Here is a 25,064-nt window from a genome sequence, read left to right as displayed (position 1 = left end):
CACCCAATCATCAACTTAAATACACCCAAGCATCAACTTAATATACACCTATAATTTTAAGTTAGTTACCTGTTGCATTGATGCCAAGCGCATCACCTATTATTTTTGGTGTTATTTTGAAAGAACCATATCCTGTTTTCAGTCTGTTCTCCCCAAGTTTGAAGTTGTATGCCAGCTCCCTTAACAGTTGGTGATCCACCCTTAGTGGTGGGATGTGCATCAACCCACCGAATCCGAGATCCCTCACAATCGCCTTCTTCTCCTCACTCATGTTTCTGAATTTATCACTTAGGAGATGTGTGGCACACTTAAGGTCTTTTGTTTGGTTTCTTGCTGTCATTCTCTCTGAAACGAAAAATACACCCAAAGATATCAGTAAGATACTCCCATATATATGAGTCAGATACACCCATTAATAACAGCAAGATACACCCATTAATAACAGTAAGATACACCCATTGATAACAGTGAGATACACCCATAGATATGATTCAGATACATCTATATATATATATATCAGTCAGATATCACTCAAACATGCTTCAATATCAAGCAACATTACAATGTCAAGCAGTATACACCCCCCAATCTACGGAATATACCCCCAAAAATCAGTTACCAGAAGATCTAGAACAACAAGAATAACAGGAGAACTTAGAACAACAACGTAGAAGAACAGTGTAACAAAGAAGCAAGAATAACAGTAAACCCTAGAACAACGACGTAGAAGAAAAGTAAAACCTAGTTCGTAATGAACTTACCTTGAGTATTGTTGCTTTGTTTTCTCTTCAGATTCTTGATGGAGAGTTTGATGGTGTTTTGATGGAGGTTTCGAAGGTTAGCGACGACTTGTATATTTTGAACTTCGATTTTCGCTCGAAAATGGATGCGTTGCCTTATTTTTGAATCGGTTTGAGAAGTGGAAGAAGTGGAAGAAGTGGAAGAGTCTACCATTACTCGTAGGATACGTAACCGTTTGAGTGTTGAGCGCGTGAAGTTAACACTCCATGTAATCTCTCTTCATGCGCGTGAGTTGTATTTGGGCTGGGCCAACTTGTAAACTTGTAAGTTTGTACGTGTAGCAGGCCCATTATCGAATATGATTATTCTTACTTGTATTTATAAAAAATCATTTGTAGTTTAATTTATCAAACAACTAAATACTTTTAAAAACTAGCTTTCATAAATTATTTATAAAAAAATACTAACTTTACTCCAAGTTAAACCCAAAAGTCCAAAACTAAAACTGAGGACACAAATTCAAACTTCGAAGTTCGAACAGACTTGTCATGTGTTGAGATTTCGAGTCTCTTACCATTTTACCGGTGAAAAAGGTACGCTAATGCGAATGTGTTTAAAGTTTAAACTTTAAAGGCGGCGGCGAAAGGAGAAAGGAGAGAGAACAGAGAAGGGATCCCTTTAATTGGTCAAAAAAAATAAATATATTATTCTTCTTTACGACCAATATCAAAGTAAAAAAAAAAAAGAAAAGGAAAAATTAGAATTCGCTAAAACACCATTGGCCCATTCCACATTCCACATTCACTCTTCCATTCGTGTAGCTTGCACTCCCTCCACTCTTTCACGGTTTCACCTAACATTAACAAAACCACGCAGCTGCAGCACCAACCACTTCTCTTCCTTCATTCTCATTCTTCCTAACACCAACACAAACAGAATCAACAACACAGAACGAAAAAAATATATATTATATTTCTTTTATTTTTATAATCTTGAATATTATTCATTTTCTTAACAGATCCAAATGGCTCTCTCGCGTTCCGGATCCAATCTCCTGAAACCGATCTCACCTTTCTTCTCCTGCGCCCCATCGATTCTCAGCCGTTCGATCTCTTCCTCCAATGATTCCATCACCGTGGAGACCTCAATCCCCTTCACCGCTCACAACTGCGAACCTCCGTCGCGCTCCGTCACCACCTCCGCCGCCGAGCTCCGCTCTTTCTTCCGCGACATGGCCCTCATGCGCCGAATGGAGATCGCCGCCGACAGCCTCTACAAGGCTAAGCTCATCCGCGGCTTCTGCCACCTTTACGACGGTCAGGAGGCTGTCGCCGTCGGAATGGAGGCCGCCATCACCAGGAAGGATTGCATCATCACCGCGTACCGCGACCACTGCACCTTCCTCAGCCGCGGTGGAAACCTAGTCGAGGTTTTCGCCGAGCTCATGGGACGCCGCGCCGGAATGTCCAACGGCAAGGGCGGATCCATGCACTTTTACCGCAAGGAAGGCGGATTCTACGGCGGCCACGGCATCGTCGGAGCTCAGGTTCCGCTCGGTTGCGGATTGGCGTTCGCACAGAAGTACTCGAAGGATGAGAATGTGACTTTTGCTATGTATGGTGATGGTGCTGCTAATCAGGGACAGTTGTTTGAGGCTCTTAACATTGCTGCGCTTTGGGATTTGCCTGCAATTTTGGTCTGCGAGAATAATCATTGTGAGTTTTGTATTGCTTATGCCGTTACGTTTCGAAAATTAGAATATCAAGAATATAATTAGGACTTGGTTTCTGTTTTTGTTTCCTGCGTGATGTGACAGATGGAATGGGAACTGCTGAGTGGAGAGCTGCAAAGAGTCCTGCTTATTACAAGCGTGGGGATTATGTTCCCGGATTGAAGGTGAGATTAAGAACTCCTGATTAATGTTACTGCAGTGTTGTCTATCTTAGAATTTTGTTACTTATTATGCATTTGAAATTATTGCTATGTGCCTGTGTAATGTGTGGTTTACATTTTGTTCACCATGAAAAGATAATCGTGTATGTTGTTATTTCTACTAGAAGTATTTTCGTCATCTCTCCAAAGGTAAAACAGACAAGCTCTTTCATTGTGATGATGTATGCAACATTAGCATACTTGGAAAGGATTGTTGTGGAACCAGATCCTGTTTTGATTACGAAGGAAGGAAAGTTAGATAAATGCTTTACGTACTAGTACCTTTGTGTAACTTGTGGTTGGATGAACACAGTCAGAAAGTTTACAGAAGGTTTTCCCCCCTTCTTGTGTTATCTGCTCTGAAAGGATTTAGCCTATTCAGGCAAAGTGTTTCCGAAACCCTAATGATGTACTACGTCGTAGGTTTTGCTTGTATGCTTTTCGCTTAATTGAGTTTGCCATGGATGTGTAAGTTACAGTCTTTGATCGTATAGGCAGAAAGATTAAGTTTTATAAATCAGTGATACTCTTTTATGGTCCACTGCTGCTTTTATTGAATTTCATTTCAAAATAAGAATCTTGAACGAGATTGTGAGGGACCGACACTAACATGGTATACTAGAAGATTTTGTTATTCTTGTGTGGATGCGTGTCTTTGGAGTATGCTTTTGCCTTGATGTCTAAGTATGTAGAACAATGGTTGCTATGTATGATGCTCCTTTTTGGCTGGACATATACATTGTTGTTTTCCTTTACAGTGTTTCTGAAATAAACTTTATACAGGTAGATGGCATGGATGCTTTTGCTGTGAAACAAGCATGCAAATTCGCAAAGGAGCATGCTTTAAAGAATGGACCAATTGTGAGTAATTTACATGCTATTATTTATGCGCCATTTAGTATTTAACAATTGATGCTATATTTATATATAAGTTTCTAGGTCATGTTAGGAATAGGATGGATCAACTGTGATAATCCAGTTATCGTCAGATTAGTTCACGGCCACAAGAATGTTCTCTAGATATTCATTCATGTGCAAATACTTGATAGAGAATGTCAGAGCTGATGGGACCGTGGAATCAGCCAACAAAACTTGATTACTCATCAAACTAGATTAGGCCCTTAGAATTATGTAGATATTATAACATCCTTTATATCTATGGGCAACTGGAAAGAGATCATGATTTGCTATTGTCTAGTATCTGACTTAACCATAAACTGAGCATATCTTTTGCTGAGTGACTTCGATCTTTGTCTATTTTTTAAAATGTACTTTGTGAAGGAAATTGCCTACTAGATAAAGGCTGTCCGAGTCCGATAGCATGACTTTTGTTTTTTCTCTAACCTATCGCACAGTTACATTGGTTGCCTAAGAAAGGATTTATTTATTTTATCTAAATAGATAAATCTTAAAACTGACTGGACTATATTTAGTTTGGCTAGACTTGTCAAAGTTTATTCTCCATAAGATTTTGGTTGATTTCTCTATTTGGTTATTCTATCCAGATTCTTGAAATGGACACATACAGGTATCATGGTCACTCCATGTCTGACCCTGGTAGCACATACCGTACACGTGATGAGATTAGTGGTGTTAGACAGGTATGCCAGTCACTAGCGTCAAATATCCTAACAAATCTCATCAATACAGTGTATCCTAAACAAAATAATTAATATTGACGAGTTTGTTAATTTTTTTTCCTTGCTAATTTGATTACAGGAGCGTGATCCAATTGAGAGAATAAGAAAGTTGTTGCTGTCTCATGAGATTTCTACTGAGACAGAGCTAAAGGTGAGTGAATGAACATTTGATTCATGCCTTCATGGTTGATCATATAATTGTGAAATTTAGATTTAAGTTTGTCTGGGACCAATTTTTTCTTGGTGTTTCATTTCGTCTCTTCTTTAATAGTTAAAATACTCTCAAGTTCTGAATGGATATTATGCGCATCTAGATATGAAAAACTCAATGTCTTAGTTTATATGACTCGGGTTGTCCTTCTCGTGAGTTATCTATTTTGTCTTGCTTATAATACTTATTTAGTGTCGTCGTCTTTGACTTCTGACCTCATAAGTTACTATGTGCATTACTGGAATTCTATTATGTAGTTATCGTTCGACTGAAAAGACTACCAATCATTATTTTTTTCAATGCATTGCATGAAAGTCACCTATTTTGACTATGGCAAAGACTTTGTACTGTATATATATAAGTTCCACACTTTTTCTGTCCATGGATTCTATCAATCTTGCTTATTCCTCTATTGTTTAGATATATATTATTTTGTTGAAACATCAGAATTTATTGATGACGATATTATATGTTTTCTTCTTTCAGGACATCGAGAAGGAGGTCAGAAAAGAAGTTGACAACGCCATTTCAAAAGCAAAGGTTAAAATCATAGCTTAATTATTGATTCTTCTCATAATATTTTTGGTATCGCATGTATTGCATCTCCTGTTGCGGCTGTCTGTAATATGGTTTAAAATCTTAGAATTTCTTGTGTTCATTTATGATTTCCAGGAGAGTGAGATGCCAGATCCATCTGAACTATTTACTAATGTGTACGTTAAAGGTTTTGGTGTTGAGGTAATGACGATTTCATCTAGTCCTGACTCCTTGTTCTAGTTATTAAAAATTTAAAATACATGAAAAAGAGATTCAGATCCTGTTATATTCATGCAATTAATACTCACCACCAATGTTACTTGGTACATGGTGTGCTTGACTCAAATCTTATGGTTGGCAATATTCTGAACTGCAGGCATATGGTGCTGATAGGAAAGAACTTAGAGCTACTCTGCCCTAAAGAATCTTTGTTTCAATATTTTGTTTCCTTGGTTCCGTGCTGATCAAAATTGCAGCGAATAAAAAAAAATCTACCGCAGAGGATTGTTTCTCTGCCTATTGGTTTAGTTTTTCCTAATTGTATATGAAATTGATTCTTGGGTAGCAATGACGGCGGAAATCAATTCATTTTGTCTTATAATTTTGGAGGAGCTGATACCTACCCTTATAATGCATGCATGCAACTAGGTGCCCTGCAAATTTTGGGAGTTCATTGTTCACAACTTACATGAATCTTACATCCACAATTGGTGGCAAGATTTCGCCATTACTTTTTTCCCGTTTTACTAGATTGTTTTGCAATTGAAACCATTTTTTGGGTTTTGAGAATTGTTTGTTTCGATAATTTTCAAACATCATTCATGCTTGTGGTTTCCGTTATGAACTATTGACGCATATGCCTTTAGGGGGAATGTTAGGTGATGGTATTTTTAGCCGAAAAAAATGGGAGAAAAATGAGTTGTTGATTAGTAAGGAGAAATATTGGTCATCTAGAATCATTCAAGAGGATATGTTTGTAATGAAAATCAAAATAGGACATTAGCGTAATTTTGATGTTGAAATGATTTATTAGTGTGTTTTAGCTTAGAATTTACGTATTTTTTGCTTATGCTTCGGTGCTTCCTTACTTTCAATTGAGGAAAAAAATAAAAACAGAAATCAACTGTATAGCTTGGTTAGAAATATATTTTTCCTTTTATTAGATGATTAAACTTTATTCAGTTGTAGTTGGTAAGCATTGTGTGATGTTGCGTGGGGTAGGAGGTTTTCTGGTTTAAATTGATTGATTTGATTTGATAAATTTTGACAAAATAAAATTATAATATATTAAAAATAGACACGACAACTCAATAAAATATTCATATCTCATAGAAATTAGATAATAAAAAAACCAATAGTAAATAAGAAAAAAAAGTTAAGAATAAATATCCAATCCAATCTTGTGCTTTCTTTCAAAAGACTACTCGAATTTTAACAAATTATATCGTACTTTATAATACCAAAGTTGTTCAAAGAAGGTGAATTTGCATGGATTGATCAAGTGAAGCCAAATTAAAATTCGGGAGGAGCAGCTGAGGAGCAGCTGTTGACATTCTATATTTTATTATTTTATAAATACTATTTAGTAGTCCTTTTCAGCTTTGATCTACACATGATTGATGCCTTATTTAATTTTAAAAATTGCACTAAACATTAATACTACTATTTTTTATAAATAAAAAATTTAAAAAAATTACTTTTAAATTTTTTCAAACAAACATGCCAGCTAAATGCATGAACCACATCATCACTTTGATTAAACAAATGATGTAACGGCCACTGGGCAAATTCTTATTCTTACTAATAATGAGTCCCAAGTTAGTAGAGTAACGTAATTGCGCAAGGCAGTAATAATGAAGTACTAAACCATATTGGTATTTTCACTATTTTGTAACCATAATTGAATCACCTTGCTCCGTCACTACCAAGCATAATCATTCTTGTTTTTTGCTTTAGTACTAGTTTTCACTAATTATGTCCCCTTCTTAGCTGCCACTTATTATTAATTTATTATTACTAGTAATTAGTATTAGTATTAGCTAAGAATGGGAGGTTGCTTGGAGATATGGCAAGTGATGCTATTAGGCTATAAGCGCAAGTGGATCTCGTTTGTTGGGTTCACTGCAAAAGCTACAATGCACCAAGCACAATTGTCTTAGTTCTCACCGTTCCTTGTATTCAGGAAAGAGCACTAATGAAGTTGAAGGCCAGTTTTAGGCCTATTATATTTTGGGCCTACTAGCCGTGCTGGGAACTGGGAAGGGTGTCACTCTGACATGCAAAGCCCAACTTGATAACCAAACTTGATAGTGCTGTATAAGGATCGGATCAGATATGTCCAAAAATTTGATCCAATACAAATTTGATATCGTATTTGTGTATTTTTTAGATTGGATCCGATGAACCCTTACATATTGTGTGGGTGAGTGTGTTGTGATACTTAGAATTGGGGGTTGTCCAATCCACTTAACCAAAAAAAAAAAAGAAGCAAGCCTAGAGCATACGTAAAACTAAAACACAAAGATAAGCATATTAAAGAATCAAGTTTTCAGAGAGGGAGAGAAATTTAACAAGTATTCATGCTGAATATCTCACAATAGTTTTTATTTTGAAACTCTGAGTTCTTACAAGATTGGAGGCCTCTATATATAAAAGCTTACAGATAAGTCGAAAATCTGCACAATCTACAAAAATAGAACATGTGGTAGATAAGAAGGAATCTTAACTTCTGCCACATCATTACATAAGGACAAACAACTTTAAACAAACTACTAGGATCTAGACACGTGGAGGATAAGGATAACAATTCCATTATTTAGACACTCATAATTATTTGTTGACTACGGGCCAGAACTTTAGTAATGGACTTATGCTCCAAACTTAGTGACAGGCTCATGCTCCGAAATATCATCTATGTGTTCTATATGTGGAGTAAATATGATCACATATTCTTGATGAAAATAGTAATCACCAAGTCATTCATAAGCAGTTAACGGCTCTTCAATTGGTTCTTCAGTGTCATCATCAATTCCTGCATCCACGTGTATTGGGTTAGATAAAAGTGGATAAACTCTTGCATCTGCTTCTTCCTCATAATTGTAAGCAATCTGAGAAAGTGGTGGATTATCCCATGGGTTTGAGTCTTGAGTGAGTGATTGGATTGGAAAAGAGATGGATCTAATAAGAAAATCAATCTAGAATTGCCTTAACTCTACTTGTATTGTTCTGGTTGTTATCGAGGAACTAGAACCATCTTCTTCTTGGTAAAAAGAAAGTCCTTCAATAATTCCTGAGAACGTATATATATCAGGGTTATTACAAAAAGCAAGATGTTTAGCAAGATTATTGGGACAACTTTTTCATCTGTGGACCACATCTTTGAGTACCCTACTATGTTGCTGTTGCATCTTGTATAGAGAATTTTTTGCTTGTAATGGAACTGTCTCCTTAAGACAAGTAATAGAATTTCTGTTTCTTTTTATGAGGGACATTCCATATTCCATGAGTCTCTAGTGTATTGTAAAGTTTTCCTCGTCATGTTGAAATAGGGGCAAACATGGTCAGAAGTTATTCAAGGAGTGACAATGATAATTGTCTATCACAAAGCAGGTGATACATGGAAAAAGTGAGAACAACTATGGCACAGTCATATTGAGCAGAGAGTGCCCATATGAATTATAACATTTCTTTTGGAATTGGTCCCTTGATGATGGGGATGATGCAGTAGGAAAAATCGACATCAAAATATCGAGGGTTGGATGTTATCTGTGTAACAAGGAGGAGTCTGTGTAACCAGTAAAACAGACATTTTCGAGCCAGAATTTTCACTTCAGTGAGATTTGTTGGCTTGGCTAAGAAAGAAAAGGGATCTTCTGGTCTCTTATAAAAATGATGGTCTTGAGGATAGTTTAGATGAGAAAATATTAGTGTATTGATGGTGTTTATTGTTAAAAGGTGGAGAATTTTTTGTGGAGGTTATTTATTAGGACGAGAGAGATAATCAGGTATTATATTGTGGTTTTCCTTGATATGCTTAGCTGTGAATTTATAGCGAAAAAATTAATCTTTCCATCTCAAGAGTTGTGAATTTGAAAGTGTCTTTTCTTTGGCATCCAACATGATAGAAATGATGTATTGTCCATTTCCACGATAAAGTGGTAAAGACTCAGATGAAAACGGAATTTCTCTATCTTCTTTTTACTGCAAGAATCTTTTTGTATGTGGCATGGTAATGCTTTTCTGATTCTTTGAATTGTCCACTAGCATGTGCACAGTAGTATCTTGTTCCATTGATCTCTTCAAGTAGAACAGCTCCCTAATAATTACCGCTAGCATTAGTTTGTAGAATGCGTTGTCCTTTGTTAGGGATTTTAATTGGAGGGGGGTTTTGAGCTACCTATTTTAAGTACTTGACAGCTTCTGTTTGTTCAGGACCCCAAGGTGGGGTTGCTTTTTTAGTTAACTTGTGTGCCTAGTCACATCTAGAATAAAGTCACAGATATAGTTCACAATGCCCAAGAACTGTTGGACTTGTTTTGTTGACAAGTGGTGATCAGAAAAATTTAACAGTTCTTTTGAAATGTGATCTCCTGGTTAAAAAAATCTATCTCAAAAGGTTATTTCCAAAAATTGAATTTGGTTTTGTCCAATGTAATTTTTTTCAATAATGGTAGCAAATTGGGCCAAGAGAGTTTGATGAGTTGGACCATCTTTTGAGAACAAGAGAACGTCATCTATATAGATTAGGACTGAATGGAGAATGGACTCAATAATTTTGATCATGATTTTTTAGAACAATGATGGAGCTACCTTCAATCCAAATAGCATGACAGTCCATTGGTATTGTGCATCAAGTATACAAAAACCTGTTTTATATCTATCTTTAGGATGAATTACCAAACTGCCAAAATTCAGCTTTAAGATCAAACTTGCTAAAGACCTTGGCATCACTAAGGCGATAGATGATAGCATTAATTCTAGGTAGTGAAAATTTGTCATCTTGTAAGAACGTGTTTAAGGGTTTATAATCAATGAGTAATCTCTTTTTGCCTCGGACTTGTTCTGATCTTTTCTTAGCATAGAAGGCTTGGTATGCCTAATTGGATGTTGAGGGTTCAATCAATCTTTAGTTCAGCAACGCAACACATTCTTCTTTGGCTAATTTTAAATCTTCAGGATTCATTCTTAAATGAGTTGTCTTTGTGGGATTGATATCTTCATTCTTCTTAAAAGGTAGTCGGATATAAAATTCTTTATTCTTCCACAGAAAAAGTGTAAGACCCAAAATTTTCGAAAAATATTATTATAGCCTAATTTAACTAAAATGACCAAATTTCAATTTACCCAAAAATCCCTAATTTTTATATTTTCCCAAAAACAAATCTTAATTCCCAAATTTAAAACCCTAATCCTAACCCTTTCACCCAAACCCTTCACCGTCACTCCCACTAGGGGTGTTCATGGATCGGATCCGATCTGCATATCCATGGTATTTATCCGAATCCGATCCGCAAGGCTATCGGATCGGATCAGATCCGCACACTAATCGGATCGGATTGTGAATTTTGTGTAGATATTCGCATATCCGATCCGCATATCCGCGTATCCGCAAAAATAAAGAAATAAATAAATAAATATTCTTTTTATATTTTATTTCAACCAATAATTATCATATATGTTGTATTATTTTTAATTTATTATTTAAGAAATGTATGTTTAATATTATTTCAAGAGTAAACATATTTAAAAGAATAGAAAAAATAAATTTTATTGATATTTTTTTAATAAAAATAAGCTTTTAAAAATATTTTTTGTGTTTTACGGATATATCCGATATCCGATCTGATCCGGTAATAAGCATCGAACCCAAAAAGTATATCTTGTTCAGGAAGATAGCTTCCTAAAACTCTTAGCCATGTTGTCGCTCCTGAGAATATCTGAAATCCAACATTTTCTTTAGAAATGAGATCAATTGTGAAGATCTCTTTGTTTGACGCAATGAATTTTTTGTTGAAGGGGATCCATGCTTCTGGAGGAAGCAAGTCAGGTCTAACAACCGTAGCGCAGGATCCTGTGTCTAATAAAGTAATAGTCTTTATGGGCACATCATATTTTGATGCCTTCATTTTAAGATTGAATCGAGGTCGAGGAGTACCATCAATTTGCCCGAATCCTAGGCTTCCTAGATATCCCAACTCTTTCTCATCTGTTATCCATTGTTGAGGCTTCAAAGCTGTTATGCTTTGGATTGGCCTGTAGGTATCATCATCTTCTTCAGTCCATTCTCTTTCAGAGTCAGAGATATGTAAGACATATTGAGTGTCTTCATCCTTTTTTGATTGTTCTTCAAGAATAGATTCAAGATCTTCATCATCTTGTAAAGAGACAGCATCGTGTAGAGATTGAAGCATTTTTATTTCTCTTTTGTTTTTTTTTTTTGGACAAGTTTTAGCAAAATGCCCAATCTGGCCGCAAAGGAAACATTTGTTGAATTTTTTTATCTTTAAAGTTCTTTCTTCTGAAATAACATTTTTTCCTTCCAAAGTTTCTCCTACTTCCAAAGTGATTTTTGCCAGAAGTTGGTCGTTGAGTCCTCCTGAAGTGGTGTCTTCTTTTTGTTTGGCAGTCACAAGAATCAGCATCCTTGCACTTGATCTTCAAATAGAATTTGTTACAGGTTCCTTACTTCCTTTCAGCTTTTGAGAATTTTTTGTCAGTCGCTTGATCGTCTGTTGTTGTTCACAAAGCTTGTCAAGAGCTGCTAAAGTCAGCTGGTAAATTTTTTCGAGAGTTGTTGTAGGAATTTTCTTTCGGAGGGTAACCATCATTCTCTAAATCTCCGGTTGGAGTTCTTCTGGAAGCGAGGCAATAAATACTTGTTTAAGAAGTGGATTACTCTGTCCTCCAAGAGGATAATACTTACCTGCCATCTTTTTGTAGTGAGCTTCCAGATCCTTTCTGTTGAGAGAGCAACATCTCATCTCAAAGTATTCTTGAGAAATTTTTTTTTGGATGATAGTAATATCTCTTAGAAATTCTTTGTATAATGTTCCCAAGAACTGGGCAGCACTTCCATTAATGAGTTGCATGCGTTCATACTCACTAAAGGTGTTGATCCATTCTCTAAGATTGCCTGTCATTTTGATGACGAATTCAGAGAGAACTTGTTGGATACTTGTGTTTGGAGCTGCCATTCTAGTATCAATCAATGCACCAAAATCATTTAACCTTTATCTATATTTGAGTGGAGGAAGATTGTCAAAAGTAAAATAGTGATTACCTGCTTTTATCTGGATTGGGTCTGATTGTTGAGGTTGTGGCGGTGAATTATTTCTTCTTCTTCTTCTACCTTTGAGACCTCTTCTCTGTCTTGTTCTTCAAGGACAGAGTTGACCATTGCAATAGCAGATAGATCTGCCATATGATCCTCCTTAGTTGAATCATCAAAAGAATTTGATAAATCGAATGTATCAGATGTATCCTCAGTGAATGTATCATCCATTGCTGCGTGTGCACTTAGCATACCTATGGTCCTACCAGGAGTTGGCGATCCTTCTTTAATTTTTTTTTCTTTAGCAGAAGTCTTGCTAGGTTTTTCTCCAGAAGCTTCCCCTCTAAAGAAATCTACTACTGGCCCTGGTGATCTTGGTCTTAGTTCATGAGATCTTTTTTTATTGGAGACCTATGGGTTGAACAATGTGATTTTTCCTTTTTTGATGAAATCTTTAGGCAAGATGATAGTTTGTTTTGAAGATACTATCATAATCAGGCATATCAGGAGGAGGTTGTTGTGGAGGGGTAAAGATGGGAGAATATGTGGGATATGGTGGTGGATATATGGATAATAAGTCTATGGCCAAGGCTTGTGGTTTGGATTGTCTCGCCCTGTCTTCCTCAATTCGTTTGAGTTGTACTTTTATGTGCGTCAACTCTTGATCTTTTTTGTGAAACTTAGGACCAAAGTACTGAGTCTGGATGTACATCTTGAGGTTTTGATCAAGTTGTTGAATTTGTCTAGTTAGGCGTTCTTTCAATTTATTTATTTGGGCTTGTACAGAATACACTTATGTAGACACTTTGTCAGTTTTGTCAACAAGTATTTCTAAGATACGGTCAATTCTTAACAGAACTTTATTTTGGCTGACAACATTTTTAATCAAATTTTAAAACATAAAAGCACATAAAAGATTGAAAATATTTGGTATAGAATGGATGAAGGATAAGAATAATAAAGGTTCATACACCTAAAATGGGTTCTCATTTTAGATACCATTTGAGGTAAGCAATGAGTTGCAATTCTTCTAGAGATAGAGCAGGTGGTGGATGGCGATGTTTATTTAGCTTTAACATGTGAAAGGGGTGTTAGTTGTTAATTGAGTAGCTTAAGAGCATTGGATGCCAAGTAGACAAAGCAACCAAGGGAAAATGTGTATGTATGCAATAATGCATGTTCTAAAATGATTAGGACATAATTTTGGTTGTATGATGAATTGATAATTGATAAAGACTTGAGGTTGAAATCATTTTTTTAGACCTGAGGTTGAAACCATAAGTCAAGTCTACCATAGCAAACTACTTCACCATGCTGGGCTTTGGGCCCATTTATGCACTGGCACAACCGCTGTTTGAAGTAAAATGAGACACGGTTCAATTTCTGCATGGTCAACTCAAATGTGTCTGTGTGTGTCCCATGTAATATTGTAATGTTACTAGGTCCATATTACTATGTTAGTTGAACCAATGATGTTGGGAGGGATCCACACGAGACCAATATTTTTAGTGAAATAAAACGAATAGTTAACTAAAATTACTTCAAATGTAAATTAAATACAAAAAAATATTAATTACCTAACATTTTTTATAAGGTAATAATATTTTCAATGTTTAATATTTGAAAGGTAATTAATTTTTTCTAAATTTTGAGAAATAAAATCATTTCTCCTTTTATTTTCTTTAGCTGTCTACACCAATAAAAATGATTAATTTTGTCAAATCATTGAGACGTTCTTTTCAACATTTTTTTAGGTGATTGAATTTAAGAATTTTATCCAAACTAAAAATACTCAATAATACCTCACACTTATTTACTATAATATAAAAAAAATATGGTGTTAAAATTTTACTTATATTAAAAAATATAATAATAGAATAAAAAATTATATTGATATTTTCGATACACGTGATAACCTTTCTATAGGTTATCCTCCCATAAAAAGGTGAGGCTGAAATAAAAAATAAAAAATTTATGGCAATAGAAGAATATCTTCTTTTATCTTGAGAGGTTGTTAATTAATTAATGCATATAGACCCATCACATGTCTCTTTCACACACACACACTCCCTTTGTCACTGTTCAACTTTTGTTCATGTGGGCCTCCTTATGGTTTTGATCCAATCTCATGAACACCCACCACCACCACCGTCTTGAGGACCCTCTTCACTTGGGACACATGCTTTGGAACTTACCACCATCAACTAGTACACTCTACTCTACTCTCCATAGGTATTAGGTAAAGTAAAATTATTAAAGGAGAGAGGAAATGATTGATGACATTGGTTGTGAACCCCTTCCCTTGTTTGTTTTAATTTGTGCCAGCTAATCTCATTTACCCCATTAAACTTTTTTCCCCCATAAAGTTTGTTTCTTTTTGTGTTCTTTTGAATCTCAATTATGAATTATGTAACTTCTTTGGCTTTTATGATCTTCTATTATTATATTTAGAAGTCTATGTCTATGTCTATCTCTAACTGCTGCATTCAACTAGGGAAGTTATTAGATGTAGTTAATTTTCATTAAGGAAAGTTAATTGTTCTTTGGAAGTGTGATAATACAGGTGGGGGTTGATCTAGAACTCCTGAACTTTTCAGGAACAAAAATAATAATAATAATAATAATAGCATTGGCTTTTTATGATTTTAGGAGCTTCCTCAAAGTACAACAACAATAAGACAAATGATGCTGTTAAGTGAAAGGTGAAGAAGCAGAATAAAAAAGAAAAAAACTGGAAGTTGAAAGGGTGAGAATGAGAATCAGTGCCTCTCTTCACTTTCACTCTCTCTCTCTCTCTCACACACACACCATATGCACATGTTCCTTTACTCATCATTTGCTTCATCTTTGTTTTTCTAGTCTTCTTTTTTGTCCCATTGTGAGCATATCTTTATTTTATTCTTGTTTAAGTTTTCATTCTATCATGTTCTTTCCATTGAGATCCCCAAATGATTTGTTTCCCCCCATTGCAGGAACATGCACTAGTGATAATTTGTTGTGGATGCAGCCATAGTTGAAGATTAAGGTAAGCTGTAAACCCCTTTTGTCCTTTTAAATCAAGATTAATTAAAGATGGATTCTTTCTTTTTCAATTATTGGTATTATTATTATTATTGTTTGATTGATTTGCTAAAACCCTTGCTGTTCCTTTGATTTGGTGTTATAGTGAGTTGTCCTTGTGTTGGACTTTTGGCTGCTTGTAATTATTGCTTAGTCTTTTTTTGATTTGTTCTGGTTTTCTCTCTTTTTGTGTCTGCTCTGTAAGTAGATGGGAGAGACAGCGTCGGCGGCAGCGAATCATGCTTTGCAAGTTTCTGTTTCTTTTGGTAGATTTGATAATGATTCCTTGTCTTGGGAGAGATGGTCTGCATTCTCACCAAACAAGTACTTGGAAGAAGTTGAGAAGTGCGCAACTCCCGGATCGGTTGCCCAGAAGAAGGCTTACTTTGAAGCTCATTACAAGAACATTGCGGCCCGGAAAGCCGAATTGTTGGCCCAAGGGAGGCAACTGGAGAAGGATCCTTTCGGATCGCCACATCGGAATGGCGAAGATCTAAGTTGTGATACTTGTGGGGATGATGCTGGTTTTGATGTGTCCAACAACACCCAAGGTTCCATTGATGAGGTCAAGCAAGAATCTAGTTTAGTTTGTGGAGAAATTAGGACCGAAGTTGATCATTCGGAGGATGATGTTGTGGTTTCAAGAGATCATAAAAGTCCATCAATTGAAGGAGAGAACCAAGAAATGGAAGGCAAATCAGATAGTTTCCAGAAAGATAAGCCTGAAGAAGTGGTCAGTGTGGAGAAAGAAGGAAATTCTAGCATCGAAGCCGAAAATGTGAAGGAAATTTCACACAATGTGGACTATGAGACCGAAGAGGCTTCAGAAGTTGAAGTAAAAGATGTGAAATTAGATTATCCTAAAGTATCTGAAAAGGTATGTTTTAATTCATGTATCCATCAAATTCTTTATTATTTTTGCTTATTTGGTTACCCAGCTTTCCTGTTTTTCGCCATCTAGTTTGGACCGGTTAAGCCTGTGAACAAGGAAAGCAGTGCTGCAAAGTTGAAGCAGAAATCGGCACCGGTTTCATCTAAAGCATCCCAAATCTCCACACCAAGAGGTTCAAGACCCACATCAACTCCATCCCAAATTTCAACAACAAGAAGTTCAAGGCCTTCATCGACTCCATCACAAATTTCAACACCAAGAAGTTCAACTCCGAAGCGTGCTTCAACTCCTACAAAAACACCAGCATCCACTACTTCAGCTAAAAGGGGAAACTCACCATCTTTCTCTGGGAAAAAAGCTACTTCCCTTGGGGAACCAAAAAAAGTTCCTAACAAATCTTTGCACATGTCCCTCAGTTTGGGTCCAAGCAAACCTGATCCAACTCCAGCTCCAGTTCCTAATAGCACAATGAGGAAATCTTTGATAATGGAGAAAATGGGAGACAAGGACATAGTCAAACGGGCATTTAAGACTTTCCAGAATAGTTTCAGCCAGTCAAAATCTTTTGGCGAGGACAATTTTTTGGTGAAAAAACAGGTATTTTAGAAAAGACATTAAGGATAACTGTATATTGTTTATAAGTTATCATGTTTCCATGTAGAAAACTGAAAATGTTTTCCTATTATTTCTCGGGCAGATTTCTTCTATGGGGACAGAGCAAAAGGCTCCAACATCCCTAGCTTTGCGGAAAGAAAATGGAAAGTAAGTTTTTGAATCGGCATTCTTAGTGTTTGTCTATGTTTATTATGTTACCAGTTCATGAGCATCTTTTACTTGTTAAAATGATAAGAGTTGAATAGCCATAAGTACCGGATTAGGGAACTAAATTTATAACCACTAAAGGAGGAGTTCATTTAGTGAATAAAGGTAACTTGAGCAATTATTCATCTAAAGGAATTCATCCTTTTTGTTTGTTTTAGTGAATAAAGGTAACTTGAGCAAGTTGGAATGGAGCCATATGATAGTGCTGTAAAAACCATCTTTGTTTTGTGTTAAGTTGGAACTTCCTGCTAATATGAGTATCAACTTTTATTTCACCCCATCACCTTAACTGCATCTAATTGCTTATGGAGTTTCTTTTTTGTTACACAAAAACAAAGATATAAGCTTGCCATGTTTACAAGTTCCCCTTTTGGAAATCGAATGTGAGAATAAGGAAAATCAAAGCAATAGCCGGGGAATCATTGAAAGTAGGTGAGGGAGGGAATGTTTTTCTATATATAAGGAACTTGATTGACATCATCAGTGCACATTCAGCAAGATTGTCCACTACTGTCCCTTGTTCATTTCTTTCTTAGTGAAATATATACCAATATACCATGAATTATTTTCATGGAAAATATTAGTTTGGTTTCCTATTTGCTGACCTGCTTGAGTTTATTGTTAAATAGGGACACAAAGGTTCAAAGTATGGATAAAAGAAGTGGAAATGCTGTCCGAACTTCCTTGGGCCTAAAGAGCGACATCAAAGCTGAGAAGGGAAAAGAGGTATGGACTGACTCTTGATGCATGTTTCCAGAAAGACAGAAATCTGGTTAGATTTGAAACTACACATCATTCGTACTGACCGAAATGCTCCTTCGTCTTTTGTTCTTAATTAGTCTCCGAGAAAAATAGAGGAAAAACCGAATGCAAAAGAGGTAGAACGAACTCGTCTTCAATTGAAATCGAAGGTACTCTTTCAGTCTTTACTACTTCCCTGCACATGCCATCATCATTAAATTCTTCTGCACATATTTATATTGCATTAGAGATAATTATTTATGTGTTTAATTGTTAAATGTGTATATAAATTGAATCCAGTAGCTAAATTTTACTTAATTATATATAATAGATATGATCCTAAGTTAAGAGCTGCTTATTGTTATTGTCATCTATTTATATGTTTAGCATATATTGCACGTCTTAAAAGCTGTCTTCCTTTATAAACACAGGAGGAAAAGGTAAAACATAATTTCAAAGCCACACCCCAGCCAGCTTTTCACCGGGGTCAAAAGGTTTCAAAAAGTTATCAAGAAAAGGTACGCACTTTTACATTTCTCTCCTTGCCAGTTGCCACATCAACAAGCAGGGTGAAAATTAATTATGGCCAACTTTCTTACATATGAAAGAAACAAGTTTCTTGTCATTTATCTACCAATTTTGCTTTTGTTCTTAATGATTAAACTTGATTTTTAATTGAAGTTAGTCAAAACTTATGTACCACACAACTTATTAATTGTCATCTGGCGATCGTTCGTTGGCTAATGGCTAGTTAGGGAGCACCGGTGGGACCTCGCTGTCTTATTTTGCCTAAACAATTAAGCCCAAGATATTATGATGAAATTTCATGTAGTCCTTATTCATGCAGTCCTTATTCATGCATCATTTTGAGGATTACATTATTTGTGTGAATTATGTGCTAGTTGATCCATTATTCACCAATAATTGCAAATGCAAAATCTAAGGAGCATTGAATTAAGCTTCTAGTTTAATTTTCTTATACATAATCTTTCAAACTTAATATTGTGTTCCATTCTGAGGTGGTTTTCGTTACTTCATTATGTTCCTTTACATGAACTTTGATGCATATATAGGGTAACTTATGCTAAACGCCGTCAAGTTTAGCCCATATTACACTCCATGGGATGTTAGTATAATTTTACCCTAATATTTTTTATTCTTCTATGTGGAATTTTTTGGGTGGTTTTTCTAAATCTAATTGTGCTAAAAACAATCAGAGATCTCCAAAAACATCAATACAGTGCTATACCATTATGCACAAATGGACCAAAATACCCACAAGCAAAAATTATGGAAAAAATAAAACATAGGAAAGGATGAAAAGCTTTACATAGGAGCTATATTCTCATTAATTTATGCACTATTACATCAATTCAACAACTCCTTAAAATTTCTGTGCATAACTGTTAAATTTATCTTGTCTACTTTTATGCAGGGGAATGTAAAGATTGAGAAAGTGCGGTAGCACCTTAAAAGGGTCAGAAAGAAAAAGGAGAAAAAGAAGAAATTAAAATACATCAAAAGGGAGGTTAATTAGATCCATATTCAGAAGAAATGTTTATTGCAACAACTTAATCTGTAAGATTTTAGTTTAGTGTGCAAAAATTGGAGGAGTTATTATCTAGTTTAGTATGCAATTGTAGGAGCTTATGAACAGAACAATGTTTAGTAGGATGAAGGAGTGAAGCATCAAATTATGGATAATAAAGTTTGTTTTACACCCTTCTTAGGCAGTATATGAAAAATAATATTGTATGATATAGTGTCTGTAATTTAAGAAAATATAATATTTCTTATGATTAGTTGCATAATTCTTCTCCATCCATTCTATTAAACCATAAGCAAAGTTGATATGAACCCTATTAATCAAATACTAGATATTTTCCCTATTAAGAGTGTGATTGGTTGTAGGGTCAAACCTACTGTAAAAAACCACCTAAGTATTAGGTAAATTCTTAATTTATGGTTAAAGAAAATCTCTGCTGCTTGGATTTGTAATTTTGTCATATAGTTGTGTAATAATCTTTGCAACTTGCATGTACTTAAGTGCATGTTTTGTTGTCACAGGGAAGTGAATGCCACCTATTGCCAACTAAAAAAATTAATTAAATAAATAAAACTTGGTTAGAAATCATTATCTGTTGGGAGTTTCATTTTATGAATATTGAACTCTCACGCAATATGAGTTTTGTGGGTTAGGGAGTATAGTTATGTCAAATGTTCTAATAATCTTGATTCATTCTTCTCTTGCCTAACAAGATTAAATAACTAAAATAATTATTGAATGACATAATTTCCTGTGGCTCTTTACGTCAACTATATATATTTTAAGTTCTAAGGTTTCTGCAATAGACTCATTCTCTTCTTCTGAGTTGTGTCAAGTCAGTTGTTCATCTTATTATGAATTAAGAGACATTATAAAAAAGCATTCCTTATAATATTTTACAAAAGAATCCAATAATGAGTAGTTAATGATATATACACCAAGAAATTAAATTGCTCAATGGCAATAATAACTAACTCTTCATAATTGACATTTAACACTGGAAAAAAATGGTACCAACCCCATAAACATGGTTTCAATGTAGCATTGAATAGCAAGCATTTTACCCAAATCTCTCTTATGATGCCATCATAATTTGTGTGCTGCCATTAAAGAATTTTGAATGAAACAACAAAACTCCAATCATTCAGAACTGTTTTTAGCCTCCTCAGCACTCAGCAGCATATTTTGAATCAGTTAGACCAATTTGGTAGGATCATGAACTAGCCATAAGAAGCTGCCTTGTGTGTCTTCCTCTTCTGCATATTTCGCGCAATCTCGATGCAAGCTTGATCAACCATCCCCATGAAATCCTTCACAATCACAAACAATTGAAGACTCTGTTCTGCACTCTCTCTTGAAGCTCCTCCTTGATAGTATTCTCTTGTTCTCTTGATAGCCTGCATTACCCTTGCTTGCTCCTCCCTCACAAATTTCAATTCCTCCTTAGAGTTCTGAACAAAATTATCCATCTCTTTGGCAAAATAGCCTCCTTCCCCATTCCCACATTGGGAAACTAGTTCTTGAATTTCGATGATTCGCGTGGAGACGGCAGAGATTGAAGCAACTAATGTGTTGTAGTCTATAACTGCTGCTTTCTTGACATTAGAAAACTCAGAACTAATCCCTCCTATAATTGGTAATCCTAATGTTATGTATTCCCTTTCTCTTTGTTCATCTGAAGCTGCATTCTTCTCATTGATTTCGCGGCTGTTAAGAGCAATGCGCTTGCCTTCGGACCGGACTACTTCTTCCACCACAAAATGAAGCAATGTGGTTTTTCCATCTGTGCTTTTGACATCAGAGAGTTTCCTCAGAGAAGCCAAATCGAAAGCTTGAGCATTACCTCTGGCAGTCCCTGCATTCATGCGATTTCCAGCCTTAAGCACTGCTTCTAGAAGCTTCACAAAGATTCTCTGGCTCCTAAGCTCTTTACACCCCAGTTCAAGAACCTGCAGAGACTCCTTGATTTCTAGAATCTCAGAACTGTAGTTCAACCTGAACAGCATGGCATTCAAGCGCTTAAAGGCCGAAGGAACGGATTTAAGGATGTGAAAGAGGAATGATTCAGCTGAAGCAAGAATTGCAGGGTCTCCTTTGTATTCTATGATAAGAGATTGCTCCTCTTGTGTTGGAGCAATTCTAACAAGCTTCTCAAGGCTATCTGCATTAAGCCCTCTACCATCAATCATTGCATCAATGATTTCGTCTCGCGAGATTGCCAGAGATTTCACAACAATAGCAATGTTCTGTGATTTTCTTGAGTCTAGAAGGAAAATTCTCGTCGACCCTGCCGCCGGATTCTTTCCCTTAGGAGATCTCCGGTTCGCCGCGACATAGCCGAACAGAGCCACCATAAGATCTTGATCAACCCTGAAGCATTACATGGAATGAGGAATCAAAAAAATGTATCTGGAATCTGGATAGAGAGAGATTTTAGATTATTACCTGAATGAACCGCGATCAACATTGTCCCAAACCATGGAGTGATCAGCATTAGTATTCACCTTATCCCAATGCAAAGGCTTCAGCTTCACATTCTCAGTGCCTGATTCCACTGCACCTTTTCCCAAAGAGTTCATCCTCTTGCTGGTGGAGGTAACTACCATTTCAGTAGGAGTAGGTGGTGTTTTCTTTGATGATGATTTTCTTGCTGGAATTGGAGGAGGAGGAGGAGGAGGGATGAATGATTGATTTTGAGAGGGAATTCTTGTCATCTGATATGGCTCATCCACTTCTGGAACTATGTTCATGTGTGAGGTTGAAGATTTTCCTCTGAGAAGAGGGGTTTCTTGAATGGATTTAGATTTCTTGACATTATCTTCTTCTTCTTCTTTGTTTCTGAGAATCTCCTTATGAAGATCCTTCTTGGATCTTTTCCCTTCAAGCTTTCTCCAATAAATCACATCCAAACCATCCTCATCAACAATTAGTCCCTTCACATTCCCTTCGATTTTCTCGAACGCGTTCCCTTGAGGCGCCGCCGCCGGAGCATTGTTATTGGTTGTTACCTCCTCTCTCTTTCTTGCCTTTAAGCACATGTGGACTAAAAAGAAGAGAAAACCACAGACAACTATGGTGGTTGCAGCAGTTGCAGCTACAGCTTTAGCCACCTTACCACTTGATGATGAATTACTACTTCTTCTAGGCGCAGCCACCGGCGGCTGCAGCGAGGTTTGAGGCTCTTTCGGAGCCTCAGGCCTCTGCGCTGCCGCCGGTGGTGGAGCTGAAGTTTCATTAGGATAGAAAGTTTCAATGTTTTGAGGTGAAGTGGTTTGAGAATGGCATTTTGGTAATAAAAAACAAACAGAAAACACAAGAAGGGTCAGTAGAAGAAGAATCCTTGGTTGAAGAAGCATGAAATTCAAAGCCATGAAGAGAGCATAGAAGAGGAAATAATGAAGTTTTGTTTCTGACTACTAAAAACAAATCTAATGATTTTCATTTGCTAACTGCAAGATCTTTGTCTTATGTTATTGGTTTTGTTTGCTGACAGTTTCAAAAGATTTTGAAGCGGTTAGTTTTCTATTGTTTCCATGCAATTCATGGTGCCAACATGATATATCTAATTTCAAGAGTTTGAGTCATTCATTCATTCATTATATTATTATCCATGCAAGTTTCTGTTTCAGGGTTGATTTGGTAATTTCAATATGAACAGAGAGTTGGTGTTGGTTTGAGTCATAATTTGACATGCAAACAAAGCTAGGTGGAAAGTGACTTGTGCTTTACTTAGTCAAACTTCACATTAAGTCACATATTATGAAATTCCCACTTTCATACATATTTATCATAATCATGATTCCAATGAATATCTTAAAGATTTCAATTTTTGTCAATTTAATGTATATTTTATATTTTAATATATATTTAATATAATAAATTTTTAAATATTTATATATAAGTTTACATANTACATAAATATATTACAATTAATTTGATAAGAGATACTTTTGTGCTCATTACATTGTTGGTTTACAAAATTGTTTTCCACTTGTAATACATACACATTAAATTCTTTTATGCCATTAACTTTTTGTACAGTGTTCCCAATTGAGACTAAGTTTGTTGTGTGCAGCTATTATAAACTAACAACCCCCCTCAAACTATGCATTGTGAAGGTATAAAATAAGAGGGGAAATGGGAACCAACTCCATTAAAGAACCTTTTTTTGAGAGGATTAAGAAATTAGTTGTGAGCTGTGACTTTTGTGTTCCTGAATCTTGATGGGGGCCAACGTTGATTGTTGAGTAAAGTGGCTCACCAAATTGACTTTTTAATATTTAGGGCAATGCTGGCCAAATTAACATATATGGTGCAGTAGTTGAAAAATGTAATTGTGGTTATTAATTGCTCCCTTAATTAATTCATATTCACATAGGTAGTGTTTGTTTTGAGGTACTGGGATAGAGACTGAGACTTAATATCATGTTTGTTAGTTCAGAGATTGGTATTAAAATTTTTGTCTCTGTCTCCAAAATTTTAGTATTTCAGTACCTTCAAAAAATGGGGACATAGGAGACTAAAATTTTTAAAGATGGAAACTGAAACTTTAATAACATTTTATACCTAAAATACCCTCATTTCAATTAATTAATTTCAATTTTATCCTTTGTGCAAATTAAATTAGAGTTTCTTTCTTATTTCAATTTCTGTCTCTCATTTTGCACCAAATAGAATACTGAAATTTATTTCAATATCTGTCTCTTAGTTTCTGTCTCTCAGTCTTTCCGTCTCTGTCTCTCTACCATATGGTTTTCTTTTATTTCCCCCTATTTCTATGATTTCTCTTTTGGCTTTTGATTTTAAAAAGTTTTCCTTGGGTTCTGATTTATCGTTTATTATTGGATCAAAAATTTTTAATTACTAATTAATCCAAGGTTGGTTTCGGTTTGTCACTTAGCACTCTAGGTCACCTTTTGAGATCAAATTATATATAACCTAACTAACAACGGTGAATATTATTAAGTATCATTGTGTATATTGGTTTAAATTTTCTCCGAATTAAAGATTAAAGATACATATTAATATATTATTGCTTGATATGGTAATGACAACCTTTGTGTTTCTTTAATAAATCAAGGGTCATGCATACTTCACCAGAAATGTTTAAAGTCAAAATGTTAAGTAGTCACTAGGCAGTTGTCTTATCATAATTAATTAATTATTGGTTAGATAGATTATATATTTGGATCTTAATTGGTAACATATTATCTAAGAGTATGTTTTTAAAATATCATAAAAAAATATTTTGTTAAAAAAATTTAAAAAATAAAAATTTTCACATTTTTATTTTTTAAATATATTTTTTAATGTTTTTATTTAAAAAATAAAAAAAAAATAAAAACCAAGATATTAAAAATTTAAACAATTTCTACTATTAGATAGCTAAGGATACAAAATAGCTACTTATAATTCAGTGTTAGTCAAAAATAATTTATAAGAGAAAAAAATTATATATGGAATTTATAATGAAGTTTAAATTAATGCAATTTTTAAGTACTTATCAGTGAAAATATAAGGACCAATATTAATGTGTGAAAAACTTAAATCAACCAAATTTAAAATGATTTACATTCATAGAGTCAAATATATGATATTTGGTACTGTTTCCTTCCATAAATGGTGATATTATGTATATAATTATATTAATTCACTTTTTTATACATTAAATA

General features: G+C 35.1%; 3 protein-coding genes across 7 annotated transcripts; 2 read left to right on the top strand and 1 right to left on the bottom strand.

The window, feature by feature from the left end:
• Window positions 1,514–5,850, top strand: LOC107631937 (pyruvate dehydrogenase E1 component subunit alpha, mitochondrial). Its single transcript, XM_016335532.2, has 8 exons — window positions 1,514–2,456; window positions 2,558–2,637; window positions 3,457–3,534; window positions 4,179–4,274; window positions 4,393–4,464; window positions 5,011–5,064; window positions 5,197–5,262; window positions 5,438–5,850. The coding sequence occupies exons 1-8, from the start codon at window positions 1,766–1,768 to the stop codon at window positions 5,480–5,482; spliced, it is 1,182 nt and encodes a 393-aa protein (XP_016191018.1). The 5' UTR covers window positions 1,514–1,765; the 3' UTR covers window positions 5,483–5,850.
• On the top strand, window positions 14,418–19,667 carry LOC107631938 (protein WVD2-like 7). Of its 5 annotated transcripts, none has more exons than XM_016335534.2 (10): window positions 14,418–14,570; window positions 14,981–15,077; window positions 15,304–15,356; window positions 15,600–16,268; window positions 16,353–16,880; window positions 16,981–17,045; window positions 17,735–17,831; window positions 17,945–18,016; window positions 18,278–18,364; window positions 19,282–19,667. In XM_016335534.2, exons 4-10 carry the CDS (start codon window positions 15,600–15,602, stop codon window positions 19,309–19,311), a joined length of 1,548 nt encoding a protein of 515 aa, XP_016191020.1. In that variant the 5' UTR covers window positions 14,418–14,570; window positions 14,981–15,077; window positions 15,304–15,356; the 3' UTR covers window positions 19,312–19,667. The 5 variants fall into 5 exon arrangements, with proteins under 5 accessions (XP_016191020.1, XP_016191019.1, XP_016191023.1 ...); XM_016335533.2 differs by having other exon boundaries at window positions 14,560–14,894; XM_016335537.2 differs by having other exon boundaries at window positions 14,560–14,894; window positions 15,597–16,268.
• LOC107631939 (formin-like protein 4) lies at window positions 20,266–22,977 on the bottom strand. Its single transcript, XM_016335538.2, has 2 exons — window positions 21,838–22,977; window positions 20,266–21,762 (listed from the first exon to the last, which is right to left on the bottom strand). The coding sequence occupies exons 1-2, from the start codon at window positions 22,761–22,763 to the stop codon at window positions 20,613–20,615; spliced, it is 2,076 nt and encodes a 691-aa protein (XP_016191024.1). The 5' UTR covers window positions 22,764–22,977; the 3' UTR covers window positions 20,266–20,612.

This window comes from Arachis ipaensis, chromosome B03 (genome assembly GCF_000816755.2).
Source record: "Arachis ipaensis cultivar K30076 chromosome B03, Araip1.1, whole genome shotgun sequence".
Taxonomy (NCBI): Eukaryota; Viridiplantae; Streptophyta; class Magnoliopsida; order Fabales; family Fabaceae; genus Arachis; species Arachis ipaensis.
The sequence above is the reverse complement of the archived record's forward strand: the minus strand, read 5'-3'. Positions and strand labels throughout refer to the sequence as shown.

What these genes read in the sequence shown, in the direction of transcription:
- LOC107631937 (XM_016335532.2), top strand. Translation starts at nt 1,766, where the DNA reads ATGGCTCTCTCGCGTTCCGGATCCAATCTCCTGAAACCGATCTCACCT. An exon ending in GGTCTGCGAGAATAATCATT is followed by an intron (nt 2,457 to 2,557) that starts GTGAGTTTTGTA and finishes GTGATGTGACAG; the next exon opens with ATGGAATGGGAACTGCTGAG. An exon ending in ATTATGTTCCCGGATTGAAG is followed by an intron (nt 2,638 to 3,456) that starts GTGAGATTAAGA and finishes AACTTTATACAG; the next exon opens with GTAGATGGCATGGATGCTTT.
- LOC107631938 (XM_016335534.2), top strand. Translation starts at nt 15,600, where the DNA reads ATGGGAGAGACAGCGTCGGCGGCAGCGAATCATGCTTTGCAAGTTTCT. An exon ending in TTGCGGAAAGAAAATGGAAA is followed by an intron (nt 17,046 to 17,734) that starts GTAAGTTTTTGA and finishes ATTGTTAAATAG; the next exon opens with GGACACAAAGGTTCAAAGTA. An exon ending in AAGCTGAGAAGGGAAAAGAG is followed by an intron (nt 17,832 to 17,944) that starts GTATGGACTGAC and finishes GTTCTTAATTAG; the next exon opens with TCTCCGAGAAAAATAGAGGA.
- LOC107631939 (XM_016335538.2), bottom strand. Translation starts at nt 22,763, where the DNA reads ATGGCTTTGAATTTCATGCTTCTTCAACCAAGGATTCTTCTTCTACTG. An exon ending in GTTGATCGCGGTTCATTCAG is followed by an intron (nt 21,763 to 21,837) that starts GTAATAATCTAA and finishes GTAATGCTTCAG; the next exon opens with GGTTGATCAAGATCTTATGG.